The sequence below is a fragment of the Lepus europaeus genome, chromosome 13, assembly GCF_033115175.1.
Source record: "Lepus europaeus isolate LE1 chromosome 13, mLepTim1.pri, whole genome shotgun sequence".
Taxonomy (NCBI): domain Eukaryota; kingdom Metazoa; phylum Chordata; class Mammalia; order Lagomorpha; family Leporidae; genus Lepus; species Lepus europaeus.
Genome location: NC_084839.1, coordinates 50541551 through 50560525, shown reverse-complemented (window position 1 = coordinate 50560525; position 18975 = coordinate 50541551). Strand labels below are relative to the sequence as shown.

The window sequence follows — 18975 nt, the reverse complement described above, 5'->3', positions numbered from 1 at the left end:
TCAATAGGCTAATCCTCTGCTTGTGGCACTGGCACACTGTGTTCTAGTCCCAGCTGGGGTGCTGGTCCTGTCCCAGTTGCCCCTCTTCCAGGCCAGCTCTCTGCTGTGGCCCGGGAGTGCAGTGGAGGATGGCCCAAATGCTTGGGCCTTGCACCCCATGGGAGACCAGGAGAAGCACCTGGCTCCTGCCTTCGGATCACCATGGAGCGCCAGTTGCAGCACGTTGGCCATGGCGGCCATTGGAGGGTGAACCAATGGCAACCAACATGGATTTCTATGTGCAGAAGCATGAAGCAAGACCCCTACCTTTCACCTTACACAAAAACCACTCAACATGGATCAAAGACCTAAATCTATGACCTGACACCATTAAATTATTAGAGAACATAGCTGGCGCCGCGGCTCACTAGGCTAATCCTCCGCCTTGCGGCGCTGGCACACCAGGTTCTAGTCCCGGTCGGGGCACCGATCCTGTCCCAGTTGCCCCTCTTCCAGGCCAGCTCTCTGCTGTAGCCAGGGAGTGCAGTGGAGGATGGCCCAAGTTCTTGGGCCCTGTACCCCATGGGAGACCAGGATAAGCACCTGGCTCCTGCCATCGGAACAGCGCGGTGTGCCGGCCGCAGCACGCCTACCGCGGCGGCCATTGGAGGGTGAACCAACGGCAAAAAGGAAGACCTTTCTCTCTGTTTCCCTCTATTGTCCACTCTGCCTGTCAAAAAATAAAAAAATAAAAAATTAAAAATTAAAAAAAATAAATTATTAGAGAACATTGGCGAAACCCTGCAAGATATTGGCACTGGCAAAGACTTCTTGGAAAAGATCCCAGTGGCACAGGCAGTCAAAGCCAAAATTAACTATTGGGATTACATCAAATTGAGAAGTTACTGTACAGCAAAAGAAACAGGAAAGTGAAGAGGCAACCGACAGAATGGGAAAAAATATTTTCAAATTATGCAACAGATAAAGATTAATAACCAGCATCTAAAAAGAGATCAAGAAACTCCACAACAACAAAACAAACAACCCACTTAAGAGATGGGCCAAGGACCTTAATAGACATTTTTTCAAAAGAGGAAATCCAAATGGCCACAGACACATGAAAAAATGTTCAGGATCACTAGCAATCAGGGAAATGCAAATCAAAACCACAATGAGGTTTCACCTCACCCCGGTGAGAATGGCTCACATACAGAAATCTACCAACAACAGATGCTGGCGAGGATGTGGGGAAAAAGGGACACTAACCCACTGTTGGTGGGAATGCAAACTGGTTAATCCACTATGGAAGTCAGTCTGGAGATTCCTCAGAAACCTGAATATAACCCTACCATACAACCCAGCCATCCTACTCCTTACTCCTTGGAATTTACCCAAAGGAAATTAAATTGGCAAACAAAAAAGCTGTCTGCACATTAATGTTTATTGCAGCTCAATTCACAATAGCTAAGACCTGGGACCAACCCAAATGCCCATCAACAGTAGACTGGATAAAGAAACTATGGGACATGTACTCTATAGACTACTATACCGCTGTAAAAAACAATGAAACCCGGTCATTTGCAATAAAATGGAGGAATCTGGAAAACATCATGCTGAGTGAAATAAGTCATTCCCAAAGGACAAATATCATATGTTCTCCCTGATTGGTGACAACTAACTGAGCACCAAAAAAGAAACCTGTTGAAGTGAAAGGGACACTATGAGAAATGGTGACTTGATCATGCCTTGCCCTGACTGTTGATGAACAACTTAATACTTCATCCCTTTTAGTTTTTTTTTGTTCTACTTAGTACTATTGGTTGAACTCTGTAATTAATACACAATTATTCTTAAGTGTTGAAACTTAACTGAAAAGTGATCCCTGTTAAATATAAGAGTGGGAATAAGAGAGGGAAGAGATGTACAATTTGGGACATGCTCAATCTGACTTGCCCCAAACAGTAGAGTTAGAAACGTGCCAGGGGATTCCAATTCAATCCCATCAAGGTGGCATGTACCAATGCCATCTCACTAGTCCAAGTGATCAATTTCTGTTCACAATTGATCATAATGACAGGACTAAGAGTCAAAGGGATCACATAAACAAGACTAGTGTCTGCGAATACTAACTGACAGAATCAAAAAGGGAGAGAACGATCCAACATGGGAAGCGGAATACACAGCAGACTCATAGAATGGCAGATGTCCTAAACAGCACTCTGGCCTCAGAATCAGCCCTTAAGACATTTGGATCTGGCTGAAGAGCCCATGAGAGTATTTCAGGCATGGAAAGCCAAGACACTCTGGAAAAAAAAAAATGAAATGACCTAAAGGAAAGATCTCAGCGAGTGAGATCCCGTGGAAAAACAGGTCATCAAAGAAGGAGGTACCTTTCTCTGAAGGGAGGAAAGAACTTATACTTTGACTGAGACTTTGTCTAAGTAAGATCAGAGTCAACGAACTCAAAAGGCCTCCATAGCCTTGGCAATTCAGGACAAGAGCCTAGGGTGATTACTGATGTCATAAACAAGAGTGTCAATTTGTTAATTCAACAACAGGAGTCACTGTGCACTTACTCCTCATGTAGGATCTCTGTCCTTAATGTACTGTACATTGTGATTTAATGCTATAACTAGTACTGAAACAGTATTTTTTCATTTTGTATTTCTGTGTGGGTGCAAAGTGTTGAAAGCTTTACTTAATATATGCTCAACTGATCTTCTGTATATAAAGATAATTGAAAATGAATCTTGATATGAATGGAAGGGCAGAGGGAGCGGGAGAGGGGAGGGCTGCAGGTGGGAGGGAAGTTATGGGGGGGAAAAGCCATTGTAATTCATAAGTTGTACTTTGGAAATTTATATTCATTCTCAAAAGTTAAAACAAAATAAAGTGGACCCCAGAAAACATGGTGATAGCTCAAGTGATTGGATTCTTGCCACCCATGTGGAAAAATTGGATTGAGTTACCATTGGCTAGCTTTGGCCAAATCCAGCCTTGATAACTGTGGGCATATGGGGAATGAACCAGAAGATGAGAGCTCTCTCTACCTCTCTAAAATAAATGAAAGTAAAAATTTTTAATTTATTTGAAAATCCACATTTCTCCACAATAGTGGTAATCTATTGGTAAATGTAATGTAAAAAGAGGTTTTTAAAAAGTTGATGGAAAATAATTATTATGAAAAATCTATGCATAGGTTTCAAAATATTTTTGTACCCAAATAATCTTTTAAAAATAAAATTTATTTTCATTTTACTTGAAAGACAGAGAGAGAGAGAGAGAGAGAGAGAGAGAGAGAGAGAGAGAGAAATCTTTCATCAGCTGGTTCACTTCGCAAATGCTAAAACTGCTAGGGCTAGGTCAGACCAAAACCAGGAGCTAAAACCCACATGGGTGACATGGATCCAAGTACTTGAGATTTCAACCATTGCCTCCCAGAACACACACAGCAGAAGAAAGCTACATCAGAAGCAGAAGAACTTGGATTTGAACCAGACACTGTAGCACACAATGTTTATGTCCCAAGAAGTATTTTAATAACTACACCAACTGCCTGCCCCAGTAAACTTAGTTTTCCATCTCATTTTCTATGAACTTTTTTGAAGTACTCTTGTATATTCTCCATAAACAAAAATTTTACAGTATAAATTTTACAGAAATTGAAAAAGAATTCACAAGACTCTATCGAGAAAAAAATTTAAACTCTCTTAAATGCATAAAAGTATGATTGGATATACATTCCATATTGTTGGATAGATGACCTTGTATGTTATAAAGGTGACAAACTTTCCCAAATTAAACTATAAGGTCAACACAAATCAATCAAAGTTATAGCTGGACATTTTGAGATGTTATAATTTCCAAAGTTTGAACAGAAAAATAAAGGCCCATAAACGGAGAGATCAACTCTGAAAAGATGAGTAAATGGGGATTTTCTCTATCAGATATTAAGGCAAGCTATAAATCCATATAATTGAGACATTTTGGTACTAATCCAAGAACTAAAATGTTTTATAGATGATATGCAGAAAATTGGTTCATCCATGATGAAAAATAAAACCGGTTTCTTATTTAATACTGAACAAAATGGTAGACTCTAAGGCTAGAGACCTGATTATGAAAAGCAAAATTATAAAATCAAGAGAGGATAATGTGGGAAAATTTTTGTGTTCTAATACTAGGAAAACTCTTCCTAAACAAAACTCTTAATATCCAACCCACAGGGTGAAAAATTGCTGAATTTGATTACAACAAAATTCAGTATACTCCATTAATGAAAGACACCACAACAAAGCTAACACAGTTGGCAGATTGGAAAGAGAGATTGATACGATGAAAACCAGTGGGCATGGTAGAAGAAGGACCTCCAAAATGCTGCTCTTTTACAAAAACAATAAGCACACAGGCAAAATGATCAACATAACCTTTTCCAGACCTTTGGAAATAAACCACTTACAATAATCTAATGAGCATTTATCATGAAAAACAGCTTAAGCTCCATAAAAATAAAGTATCCATTTTAAAATATTAACTTATTTGGGCCAGCGCAGCCTGTGGTGCCAGCATCCCATATGGGCGCTGGGTTCTAATCCCGGTTGCTCCTCTTCCAGTCCAGCTGTCTGCTGTGGCCCGGGAAGGCAGTGGAGGATGGCCCAAGTGCTTGGGCCCCTGCACCTGCATGGGAGACCAGGAGGAGGCACCTGGCTCCTGGCTTCGGATAGGTGTAGTGCTGGCCGTAGAGGAGTGAACCAACAGAGGGAAGACCTTTCTCTCTGCCTCACTGTCTATAACTCTACCTGTCAAATAAATTTAAAAAATAAATAAAATATTTACTTATTTATTTGAAAGGCAGAGTTTCAGAGAGAGAGGGAGAAATGGAATTGGGGCAAGGGTGGAGAAACAGAGAGAGATCTTCCATCTGTTGATTCTCTCCCCACATGGCCTCAACAGCCAGGACTGGGCCAAGTCAAAGCCAAGAGCCAGGAAGTCTACTTAAGTCTCTCACTTGGGTGGTAGGATCCAAAGTACTTACATCATCTTCTGCTACTTTCTCAGGTTAATGAATTAGCAGGGAGCTGGATCAAAAATGCAACAGCTGGGATTTGAACCAGTATCCATATAGAGTTCTCAACCATAAAATGGTAAGCAGGTGAAGTAATGCCACATGTTTATTAGCTGAATTTAGTCATTTCACAATGTATATGTATTTCAAATATCATGTAGTATACATGTAATTTTTATTTCTCAATTTTTAGAAAAGATTTATTTATTTGAAAGACAGAATTAGAGAGAGAGGTAGAGACAGAGAGAGAGGTTTTCCATCTGCTGGTTCACTCCCCAGATGGCAGCAACGGCTAGAGCTGTACCAATCCAAAGCCACTAGCCAGGAGCTAGGAGCTTCTTCCAGGTCTCCCACAAGGTACAGAGGCCCAAGGACTTGGGCCATCTTTTACTGCTATCCCAGGCCATAGCAGAGAGATGGATTGGAAGAGGAACAGCCAAGACTAGAACTGGCGCCAAATGGGATGCCGGAGCTTCAGGCCAGGACTTTAACCTGCTGCTCCACAGTGCCAGCCCCTATTTCTCAATTTTTTAAAAGCCCTCGCAATACCCAGCCATAGTACAGATTTAACATAAATAGCATATCAAACAGTGTTTCTTATAGGGTAACAAAGATTGGTTACAGAATAGTTTTTTAAACAAATACTTTAATGTTTTATTAATATTCAAAATCAATATTCTAGGATTTACACACTACTACTAAAATAATTGGTTGGTAATATTGTCAGCCTTGGGAAGCTGTTTAAACATAGAGATGATAAAGTAAATACAATTCAGTCTACAATCTGGTAATATACTATGTCAGAAAAAAATCTGATCTAGTAGTTTGCTAGTGTCACACTGTCAATTTTAAGGAAACAAGATTAAGTTAGGGGCCAGTGATACTGTGGCATAGGAGGTAAAGCTGCTGCCTGCAGTACCAGCATCCCATATGGGTGTGTGTTCAAGTGTCAGCTGTTCCACTTCTGATACATCTCTCTGCTATGGCCTAGGAAAGCAGTAGAAAATGGCCCAAGTGTTTGGGCCCCTGCACCCACATGGGAGATTCAGAAAAAGCTCCTGGCTCCTGGCTGTGGATCAGCCCAGTTCCAGCCGTTGCAGCATTTGGGGAGTGAACCAATGGATGGAAGACCTCTCCCTCTCTCCCTCTACTTCTCTGTAACTCTGCCTTTCAAACAAATAAATTTTTAAAAAAGGATTAAGTTTATAAACAATATTAAGATGAATGAGAGATTTGGATTTACTATATTATTATAAGATCTATATAAGATTTACTAGATATTGTATGTTCTAGGTTTAATTTATGAGATTTATATGAATTATTTGTTTGGGAAGGTTTAAAAATGTTTTTTAATTTATTTATTTGAGAGGTAAAGAGACACAGAAACTCACATCCACTAGTTCACACTCAAATAATTGCAGTGGCTTGGGCTGGCCTGGGACAGGGCCAGAGCCAGGAGCTGGAAACTCAATCCAGGTCTCTCATGTGGGTGGCAGGAACCCAATTACTTGAGCCATCACCACTTTCCCCCAAGATCTGCAGTAGCAGGAAGCTGGAATTAGGAGCTGGAGCTTGGAGTCAAACGAAAGTAGCCTGATGTGGGGCACAGACTTCTTAACCAACATCTTGATTGCTAGGCTAAATGCCCATCCCTGGGAAGGTTTTGATTGTCCAAGTTTTAAGTTTTCTTTATCAAGTTATTTAAAGTGAAAACAGAACATAATTAAATCAACAAACTTGCAGTTTAAAATGTAATGGAATTTAATTGACTATGTTTGTAAATAACTCATTCTTAAGGCATATTTCATCTGTTCCACTCAACTTGAATTAACCATCAAAGAAAAAAATCAAAGTCACTATCCTTATTTTATCCAAAACTTAAAAATTAAAGGTTTAAGGGAAGAAATATTTTAAAAATTTGTAATGTTAAAACTGGAATGTTACTTTAAATCTTAAGTTGATGATGATGTGTACAAGGCTCTCTTAGAAACTGAAGATCACATTTTGAAACAGGTTGCTCTATACCTTGCCATATTTTCATTCATTAAAGTGAGGACAATTTAAAAATATTTTCAAACCAAGAAAGGTGAAGACAGCCACTCTTAAACTCTCATTGTCAGTACCGTTATTCAAGGATATACCTGTAGTCTGTTACATGAGTAGTCCCAGTGAATACGATATCTATCTTAAGTGTTCAAATCCCTTCCCTGTATATGTGTTGGCCTGGTGATTAACTAACTAGCAGCATGTGGCAGAAGTGACACTATGTCAGTTCTGGACATCAACATAAAGAAAGGTAGCTTCTGCTTTTGCATTCTTGGGAGCCCTGAGACATCAGGTAAGAACTCTAACTACCCTGCTGGAGAAACTGCATGGAGACATCAAATGGAGAAGTCAAGCCTGGTCATCCCAGCATACTGCTGTCCGGTTCTCAAATCTGCCAACAAGTGGTAGTCTGCAGCCACACAAGTGACCATCACGAAAACCACATGGAAAGTTGCCTAGCTAAGCCCAGGCCAGATTGAAGAACAGTGAGAAAATAAGATGGCTCTTACTTTAAAAAACTAAATTTGAAGGGCTTGCTACGATGATAACTCAAATAGAAATACCTCACTGAGAGAAGTCAATTAAATCAATTAAAAATGAATCCTTCTCTAAATAGTGATCTAGAGATGCCTAGAATCTCAAAATAACTCAAAAAAAAAAAAGCCTAATTTCTTCATGGGGACCAATAAGAGGAGAGAAAGTAATCTGAGTTATTATAGAAATTCCTTACCCAGATATTACAGCTATTAAAGTTAGACATAACTACTGTGTTCATTTAGGCATTCACAGAAGACTTTCCAAAAAAGCCCACAACAGTGAAGAACATCCAAGTGTGAGAACATCAAAGAAGATATTCAGGTTCTTAGTGGTTATTCTACTTAAGAACTCAAACTGGACCCAAAGCAATTACTTGAAAGAAGCCTTGTTAGATGAGAACTACAAAATGAGACCAAGTCCAGGAAGAGCATTTGAAATTCACTCTGCTTCTTGGAAACTTGATTTAATTAAAATAAGAATTTTCTAAACAAGCTGGTATCTAGCCATTTATATTTTATCAACAAAGCCAGGATTTATTTGAACACACAATTTGCTCCTTGTACTAGTGAGGACTTAGAGGTTTTACTAAGAATTTTTATTTTAACTTTTGTTTGTGCCTGCTTGAAAAACATTCATCAGAATAATATTTCCCACTTAGAAACCTCACCTTTTCAGTAGTATTTATCTTGGTATTATATAAAAAATTATTAATGTAAAAACAGTATAGATTTTCAAGAGTTTAAAAAACAAACATAACTATAGCAAGAAATCAGTTATGTTATACCTCGGTACAAAAGAAGCAACATAAACCTCTGCATCTGAGTTTGCAATTCAGAAAAATCTTAAAATATCAAATAATTGTAAATAGTTTCCTTTAAGTATGAAATTCTCCCCTCACCCATCAGATTAACCTTTCCAATTATAAAGTTTTATTATATAAGTCTTTCATGCACTCAGATGTGAAGGAGCACAGCCATTTGTTAACTGCCCAGGGAAGGCAGCCAGGAAACTCTGTGGTGGTACAAGCCATAAAGGGCACTTTCATTGTCAGCACAAGATAACATTGCTGAAATGCCAAAGACCAGGCGTAATTAAGTGGGCTGATGGAACAGAATGCTATGAGATGACTTACAATTGACATTACTGCATATACAAAAATCTAGCCTATATACATAACATTAAAATATTTCCTTTGTTTAGGTAATTTTCATCTAGTACCCAAACATTACATAAAATATGAGTAAAATGCAGGCCATTGTTGCATTTATATATGTTAAATTACATTATAAATTTAAATAATCTGTGGAATAATATGTAATTATTATTCAACTAGTTCTTAACTATGTATTGAGTTTGGGCATTATACTATGCCCTAGTATACAATAATGAACTCAGCAATGAGAAATATCAGTCAAAGAATGGAGAAAGACACACCTTGCCAGGTTCCCAATACTAACTTCCAACTTATTACTAAATTTAGTACAACACAATAAGTAACAATATAAACAGCTACCATTTATTACCTACTATGTACCAAGTACTGTGGTAAGCATTTAACATGTTATTTTGTTTATTTCTTAGAAAACTCTGTAAACTAGGACTTATTCCCATTTCATAAGCCAAGTAAAACAAGGTAACATTTAAATGGTGGACCCAGGATCAAAAATTTCTTTTTTTTTTTCTTTTTTTGACAGGCAGAGTGGACAGTGAGAGAGAGAGAGACAGAGAGAAAGGTCTTCCTTTGCCGTTGGTTCACCCCCCAATGGCCGCAGCGGCCGGCGAGCTGTGGCCGGCGCACCACACTGATCCGAAGCCAGAAGCCAGGTGCTTCTCCTGGTCTCCCATGCGGGTACAGGGCCCAAGCACTTGGGCCATCCTCCACTGCCTTCCTGGGCCACAGCAGAGAGCTGGACTGGAAGAAGAGCAACCAGGACAGAATCCGGCACCCCGACCGGGACTAGAACCCCGTGTGCCAGCGCCGCAGGTGGAGGATTAGCCTAGTGAGCAACATTAAATTCTAAGGGGTGTGTTGATGGTAACAAAGTTACTGTGATTTGCAATTCAACATGTGCATTTCCCTTATCCCTTTCCAGTATAAAGACACTAAAGAAATTAATAGGGTTTATTTTCTTAAGGGAAAAGAAAAAACTAAATGGGAATGAAGATGTTAACAGATTGGAAGCCAGAAAGCAGATGGCTGGGTGACAATTGACTTGAGTTGACCACAGAAAACTGGAAGCTAAGTGCTTATGGGAATGGAGGAGGTGGGTAAAAATCGAGTAAGTTTATGTCATAGCATTCCAGTAAGGCATGGGAATTGGGAAACATCAGACATCTCTGAGGCATAGAGTATGGGATGGGGTACAAGCAGTACAAGACGGCTTAAGGAACTTCTGGATTTTCCATCCTGTATCCCAGGCGAGGGTTTGGAACTTTTCACTCTGGGAAAGTTGACTAGCTCAGGGGAATTCCTTATGAAACGGCTGGATCTTGCCCGATGAACCTAGAATAAAGCCCATTTGCTTGGTCTCATCTTGCAAAACTCTCCCACAGTCCTTCAACTGGAGTAAAGGCAACTGCTCCTTATGTGAAAAGGACTGATCAATTAACCAAAAAAGTTACTAAAAGCAAAGGATTATATATTATACATAGATATTTTATTTTAACCGGTTCATTCACCAAATTTTTATTGGAGTACCAAGTCTTTTTCTTTGAGGAAGCATCCAAAGTACCTCAGGAACAAATCGTGGCTCTAATGTATTTTTCCAGTTTCTGTTTTCTTGAACATGGAATGAAAACACATGTGAAACACAAGGAGCTCAGAATCCTGTAAGATCTTTTAAAAATCCACTCTACTTTCTCTTTTATAGTTATTTTGCACACAGCTAAATAACCTTTTGAAAAAGTTAGTGGTTGGCCTTTTATCAAATCTTTCCAAAGCATTCAACTTTGAATATTTTACAGAAACAACTATTTCATATTCAGGTTTTAATTTACATGAATATGCAATTAAATTATGGAAAAACTACAGTAACATGTATGTATACAAAAATCAATTTAGAAAGACGCATGACTTTCAGTAAGCTTCTGTATCTCCTTGGTCTGAACTATGAGCAACAGAAAAATAATGTAGGTAGATATGGTGAATTAAATAGGGTTGTGTAGCCACAGTGAAGAATCTGAAATTTATTCTATGAACAATGAGAAGCAACTAAAACATGAAGAAAGAGAGTGATTACCCGACAGTGATGTGGAAAACCCATTATGGAAGAGGAAGAAAGGCAGCATGATGATAGTTGCTGCAGTATACTGATTGTAATGAAGATGGAAAGGAATAAGACTTGGTAAATACTTTGGAGAGAGATGTCAAGACTTGCTGATGGTCAAAAGTAGAGGAGGACAGAAAGGGAGAATTTTAGAATGATTTCTATGTTACCAAAATTTGAGCACCCAGAACAGAGGTGGTATTCACAGAAACAGGGAAGACTGGGGCAAGAGAACAGGTTTGGGTGGCGGAAATGAAATATTCTTTTCTAATTATATTGATTTTGAAAAGGCAATTAGTTTTCCAAGAGGAGATGTTAAGTAGGTGGTTATATAGGTGGGCTTGGAGCACAATGGTGAAGCTAGAGTTAAGAAATAAATATAGTTCTTAATGGTTTTTTTTTTTTTTTTTGAACTTCTGCCTTAAACATGTATTTCTTGTTTCACTATACGGGATAGTATCTATTGAGTACCATATGTTGAATGATATTAGCACCCTTCTCCTTTCTACTTCCCATATTACATATATCATATGTTTGCTTTTCTTTTAAAGGATATAAATATATTCTCTATTATGTAACCATATTTACCATATTTAAACTTTACATGTTGTGTCTAAATAATAAGTAACATAATATTACATAACTCAGTGAATCTTCTTCCCTTAAGAGACAAATATTATGCTAGGATCTCATTTCCTTGGGTCCAATGCTCTATGCCACTTTTAAAAAAATGGTTCTAGTATCCTGCTAAATAAATTATCTTTCCTAGGTTAAAATTTTCTTCCCCTATGAATGTTGAAGATATTAACTCCATTGTACTCTTGCATCAGTCCTGTTTGATTTCCTGTTAATTCTTTTTAAAAATTATTTAATGTTTAACTGACACAATAAAAGTATATGTATTTATAGGGCACCATGTGATGTTTCAATACAAGTACAGATTGTGTAATATCCAATTAGGGTAAATATATCTGTCACTGCAAACAGTAAACATTTCTTTATAGTGAAAAAAATTCAAAAAAAATTTTTTGGCAAAATACACATACTTACCTATTATCATTATCTGTAGTCACCCTACTTTTCAATAGAACACCAGAACTTCTTACTCCTATTTAACTATCACTTGGTACCTATTAAACAATCTTGCCACATTCTTCCCTTCTGGCAACCACTATTAATCTCTTAGTGTCCAGGAGATCAACATCTGTAGGTTTTATGTATGAGTGAGGTCATGTGATACTTTTATTTCACTTAAGATAATGGCCTTCACTTCCATCCATGAGGCAAATGACAACATTTCATCCCTTTTAAGGTTGAACAGTATTCCCTTTTGTATATGCACCACACTTTCTTTATCCCTTCGTCAGTGGAGGGACGGTTGCCATATCTTGGCTATGGTGAATACTGCTGCAATAAACATGGCAGTGCAGAAGTCACCACAGAATGATTTCATTAGTCTTGGACAAATGGTTCATATAGTTCTTTGTTTAGTTTTTTGAGGTGCCTCCACACTTTTCCCACAATGGCTGTGCTAATTTAAATTCCCACTAACAGTGCACAAGGGTTTCCTTCTTTCCACATCCTCAATGATACTTATCCTTCTGATAACAGCCAATCGAGCTGGAATGACATGATACTTCTTTGTGCATGATAAGTGATGTTGAGCATTTTTCATGTACTGTTGGCCATTTGTTATTACTCCTTTCAGAAATGTCTGTTTAGATCTACTGTCCATTTTTAGGATTATCTGGGGAACCAGTGTTTGGTGGAGTGGTTAAGGCATTGCCTGGGATGCCCACATCCCACATGGAAGTGCCTTGTTCAAGTTCTAGCTCCTCCACTTCCACTGCAGCCTCCTGCTAATGCACACTCTGGGAGCAGCAGGCACTAGCCCAAGCCCTTAGGTCCCAGCAGGCTCCTGGCTTTAGCCTAGTCCACTCCTGGCTATTACAGGCATCTGGGGCATGACCCAGCAGATAAAAGATCTCTGCCTGGCTGCCTTTGAAAATAAATAATAATTTTTTAAAAACTGGATTGCTTTTGTTATTGTGTTTCTGTTTTCTTTTGCTTCATTTTGTTTTTTTCTGTTGAGTTTTTATATATTCTGGTTATGATCACTTCTCTGATACAAATATTTTCTCTTACTCTGTAGATTTGTCTTCACTCTTTGGACTGTTTGCTACACAGAAGCTCTTTCGCTTTAAGAAAACTTTTTTGTCTATTTTGCTTTTGTTTCTATGTTTTGAGGGTCTGTTCCAAAAAGTTCTTACCCATTCCAATGTTCTGAAGCATTTCCCCTGTTTTATTTTTTTTATTAAAAAATTCCATTTATTTGAAATGCAGAGTTAGAGAGAGAGAGAGAGAAAGAGAGAGAGAGAGAGAGATAATATCTTGTATCCACTGATTCACTCTCCAAGTGGCTGCAACAGCTGGGGCTGGGCCAAGCCAAAGCCAGGAGCCAGGAGCTTCATCTAGGTCTCCCGCATGGGTGCAGGGGCCCAAGCTCTTGGACCAACAAGCAGGACATTACCAGGTGTCTGACTTTGAAGCTACTGTTATCAATGATCAGTGCGGTTTTCATTAGGTTATAGTAAATGTGTTTTCAGAGAAGCTGTTTATTAGGAAGAGATAATGAATAGGCTGCACTTGCTGTGTATGTATTTTCAACTTCTGTGCAGCAGCAATTTTCTCAAGAGATATCAGCACATCTAATACATCTTAATCTGACAGCAGTAACCTGAGATGATGATGACGATGATGATGATAATAATAATAATAATAATAAAGTGTTACCACTGCTAACCTTACCTATTCCACAAGAAGGCTTTTGCATTCTGCTGTGTTTGACTGGCAAAATCAATGGACAGGATGGTTTTTGGAAGTCACTCCGCTGGGTGCTTTTAGTGTCGTAAGGTGGCTGGAAGGTATGTTCCAGTGCTTTACCGTGTGACCACCAATCACCCTTTATAGAAAAAAATTGAAAACACAAAATTGGATACTGAGGACATTTTCATTTATTGCTTGATGTGTATGAATGCCTAGCAACTCAGTTCAATAGGTTACTGGATATTCTAGTACTAAAATAGAGTTCTGAAATCTAGGGATGAATATTTTTTCACAGAGATTGTATTTCTTAAAACACACCTAAAAATGAAGTGTCATAAATAGTCAAATAAAATACAACTACTAAATTCTTAAGATACCTTCTCCAAACATACAGAGCAGTAAAAAAAAATCATGTAAGTTATATTTCTATATTTCATACTACAATTTTATTATGTACATGTATATATGTATATATTCAATCTTAATCTAAAAATTAATTTTTTACTCCTCATTATAATAATATAAATAATTTGCTAATATCTAAAAGGTTATTTTCAAAGTTTTTACTCCATGACCCACACCATGAAATAAATTTTGTCATACAAGAACTCACAATGCTACACATATGAGGGGACTTCAAAAAGTTCATAGAAAATGGAATTAAAAGGTAAGATTACTTTGATGCAAAAAAGTTTCAATATCCAAACATAGCTTTTTTATAACATGAATTTTACATGAACTTTTTAAAGTTCCCTTGGACATAAAACTGAAACAAAGTTTCACAAAATACTTATTCTTACAATATGCAGTGTACTTAGCTATTTTCCCATTTTATTTTGTTGATTTATCTTCTCCATTTCATAATTCTATTCACAACCCACATGGATTTGTTTTATTTAATAAATATAAATTTACAAAGTACAACTTTTGAATTGTTACATCTTTTTCCCCCATAACCTCCCTCCTACCCACAACCAACCCCACATGGATTTATAATTCACTAATGATTCAGTTTGAAAAACTGTTCTAAGGGAAAATATCTCTAATGCTACTGAATTTTTAGTGCTAAACCCTAAATATGCAGGAAAGGGAGAACTGATAAGACTCTTAATTAGCACATGTGACAATTTGATATCTCAGCAGTTGAGAAATCAGTGAGAAGAAATGTTACTCAATCTAATTCTGACTAAAAATTGTAAAAAGTGGTTGACTAACAGAAGTAAGAAAACCTGGGGCAGGGATGATTTTGAGGAAGGTAGCTCTAACACCTAAGGAGTTCTTGTATATATTTAGAGAATGACAGTAACCTTGAGTATAATAAAACTATTTAGGCTAGAGGGAAGCCGATCTGCTTTAAAAAAAAATCAACCATGATTCCATAGTCAAAAAGTTTTAAAATATGATTCAAGGGGGATGAATATGATTTTGGTAAGTAAAATTCAGACAATACAATTGAGGCTACATTGATACAAAAAGAAAGTAGCATTGAAAGAAATCTATGTGGCAGTATAGAGAGTTCTCAAACGAACTTAGTTTTTAAAAACACAGAAACACATAAAAGAGTTGTACATCATCAATTTTTAAAATTTAATGGCATTACTTGTCAAAAGATTGTCAAGAAGCTCAGAAATAGGAGAAATTCAAAAAAGATGCCAAAGGCAGGAAAAATAAGGGTTTCTGTGGGGAAATGTTCACAGCAAGAAATCAAGGAAAACCTAACTCTTCAATTGTAGGTTCTTTGTTAAAGGAAATTGTCTTCAAACTGAAAAAGGTGAGATGAGCAAATACCAAGAGAGAACCAAGTCCTGCATAGGTGATGACAGAGTTAGATCTCATTTTGTTACTTTATTTTTTTATTTTTATTTTTTTTGACAGGCAGAGTGGATAGTGAGAGAGAGAGAGAGAGAGAGAAAGGTCTTCCTTTTTGCCGTTGGTTCACCCTCCAATGGCCACTGTGGCCGGTGCATCGTGCTGATCCAAAGCCAGGAGCCAGGTGCTTCTCCTGGTCTCCCATGCGGGTGCAGGGCCCAAGGACTTGGGCCATCCTCCACTGCCTTCCTGGGCCATAGCAGAGAGTTGGCCTGGAAGAGGGGCAACTGGGATAGAATCCGGCACCCCAACCGGGACTAGAACCCGGTGTGCCGGCACCGCAAGGCGGAGGATTAGCCTGTTAAGCCACAGCGCCGGCCTCATTTTGTTACTTTAAATTAGTGTCAGATTGCAGGCCAAGGACAAACTGTAACCAAGGACAATGGAGCGAGTGATTGTAACCCGGAGGTAGTTTTTGCAGAGATCACAGAAATTCAGGAACTAGAGAACTGTGGAGAACAGCAAAGACTGGCAAATTTCTCATTTTTCATAATGGGCTGAAGATGAATTTTTAAAATTACTACTTCATATAGATCCTAGGAAAATTCTAGAACAGATAACTAAACAGATGGTGTCTTCTCAATATGTGGCTGAAAATAGTCACATTTTAGTGTTGTCAGAGTGCCTACTTCTTGCAGTTCTCCTACTTTATAATTTTGATAGTACTTATCATGCCCCACAGTCTGAGATTTATAGGCCTTATCTTACTTACTCTTACAATAATTTTATGATGGAGGTACATCTACTTTACAGATGAGAAAACTGTCAGAAGATTAATCCTCTCAAGGTATATCACTCAGGGGCAGCATCAACATTGCCACAATCCAACCCCTTCCCTATCTGTGCACATCTTAAATTGTGTGCTACATGACATCTATTGAGGAATGCAAAACCAGATAAGCACAAACGGAATTATTTCTAATGTAAAAATAGAGGCTCTATGTAAATGCCTTAGTCTGTTTTGTGTTGCTCTAATTAGGTAATTTAGAATTAATTAGTTCACAGTTTGGGAGGTAGAGATGTCCAATACATACAGTAGCAGGTTTGGCAATTCTGATTCCAAGATGACATCTTGAATGCTCTATCCTCACATGGCAGAAGGTAGAAGGGCAAAAAGAGGGCAAGAGGTACTGAATGTGGCCTTTTAGAATGACATTAATCCTGCTCATGAGAATGGAACCTCATGGCCTAATCATCTCTTAATATTGTTACAATGGCAATTAAACTTCGACATGAATTTCAAGGGGACAAACATTCCAACCACAGCAGTAAGTATCCTGAGAAGATTCTTCAATGCTAAGGTTTTAGGGCATATACTTTATATTATCTACTTTGGTTGGTCAGAAACTTCTCTTGCTAATAACTGGAAAAGTGACTCGTGGATAAGTCAACCACTAGGAAATGCCTGGTGGAATGCAATTTTTTCTTAAACAAGAGTGTAATACAAAAGCTGTCTCTAAAAGCAGAGATGTCAGTTCACCTTTTGAGAAAACTCAGTGAGAATTTTACTCAAATGGCCTCTTTAGTTTCACAAATAAAAAGGAAATCAGGGGGCTGGCGCTGCACTGTAGCAGGTAAAGCTGCTGCCTGCAGTGCCGGCATCCCATATGGGAACTGATTCCAGTCCCAGCTGCTCCATTTCTGATCCAGCTCCTGATAATATGCCTGGGAAAGCAGGGAAAAATGGCCCAAGTCCTTGGGCCCTGGTACCCCATGGGAGACCCAGAAGAAGCTCTTGGCTCCTGGCTTCAGATCGGCCCAGCTCCAGCCATTGCGGCCATTTGAGGAGTTAACCAGTGGATGGAAGACCTCTCTCTCTCTCTGCCTCTCTGTAACTCTGCAACTTTCAAATAAATAAGTAAATATTTTAAAATAATAAGAAAATTTAAAAATAAAGGAAATAATGAATATTTTTTCCTAAAGTATGGTTTAATGACTTTAAGACTCTGTAGTTGGTGAAAGTATAAAACTGATGAATGTTATAAATTGGATTCATCTTCACTTCAGCTGAATGAAATCCTACAGTTCAAAATGTTGTTATCTTTCCTATTTCCAGATAATCTTTGCTATGCCAGAAAATGATTTCTTTTTGGAAAAGTGAGAATATGTATATGGCCATGCACATGTGCATGCCTTTTTGGTGCAAGCACTTGCTCATAAGAGATTATGAGATGAAAGAAAAAGCTAGGTGGAGGCTTGTTTTTATCTTCACTTCATACTTAAAGGAAAGGTTAACAAAAACAATTCATCACTCTTTGTACCATCCCTTACAGTGGATTATAGGCAGGGTATGGGGGTGTTGACATGGAGTTATTTTCAATGAAATAAGCCAATCTGGGAAAAATCACCTAGGGTAGTGACTTTGTCTAGGCGTTGTTGGGTGTATAGGCAAAGTGTAGAGGGGATTCTGCATAAGGCAGAGTAGGTCTCAACTCAAAACTTTGGACCTAGAGAGAGAAAGAACTTCCCCCTCCTAATCTAGGTCCTATCTTTTCCTAACCGAGGATGATAAGTCTTTGGGGATCCATGGTTGGGAAATGTCTGGAGATTTTTTACTCTGGGGCTTCTTCCACTCCCCAAGAACCCAGAGGCCTAATACCTGTTGCACTGTGGGCCCCTTGGCCACACTGTGAGGCTTATGTAAGACAGTCTCTATGTTACACTCCTGCCATCTCTACCCTTTTAGAAATGGTTTAGTAAACATTACTTATTTTCCATTCTTTGAGAAATTAAGGGAGAATCTTTGGGGAGAAGTGGTAAAAACAAATAGAGCATCCTGGAGAAACCAATCAAGAAAATGCAAGAGGCAGAAAGTGCTGCACCATAGCGGCATTTATAGTGCCCTGGCCAAGATATGATGGCTGCTAGTGGCAGTGTCACTGAAGAACCTAAGCATCATACTTCGGGGGTTCTCAAGAAAACAGGGACTTTTGACCACACCTACACATAAGTCAACCACCTTTAATTAGTATACTTCTGTGCCTTTTCACAATTGACATTCTACACAAACATAAGGGCAGTCAGGGTCTGACTGGCTACATCATACCTTAGTTCATCTCTGTTTTGCTGTAGGTATCACAAGTGCTTAAAAATATCTCTTAAGTAAATTTATAACATCTAACAAAATTATTCCTAATGTGTTCTTTTCAACATTAGTTATTTCTCTAGCATATTAACAGGTGTCACACAAAAGAGGTTTCCATAGTTAAATATAGGAAATAGTGAAATAAGTAAAGTTAAACAAAAGTTTACCATAAGATTTCTCAGAATCTTTACATATTAAAATGAAACGTGAAGCTCTGGAAAGATGTATAAAAACACTTTTCCAAAACATATTTTATTTTGGAAAATTATATAATTAAGCATCTATGTAAAGGCTAGTGTTCT

General features: G+C 38.1%; 1 protein-coding gene across 1 annotated transcript in view; it reads right to left on the bottom strand.

Annotated features, from left to right (window-relative positions):
• The window catches only part of C13H2orf73 (chromosome 13 C2orf73 homolog), a 38961-nt gene that overhangs the window by 11292 nt on the left and 8694 nt on the right, over nucleotides 1–18975 (bottom strand). Inside the window, 1 exon segment of the mRNA XM_062208836.1 lies at nucleotides 13702–13855. Coding sequence (XP_062064820.1) covers nucleotides 13702–13855 — 154 coding nt within the window.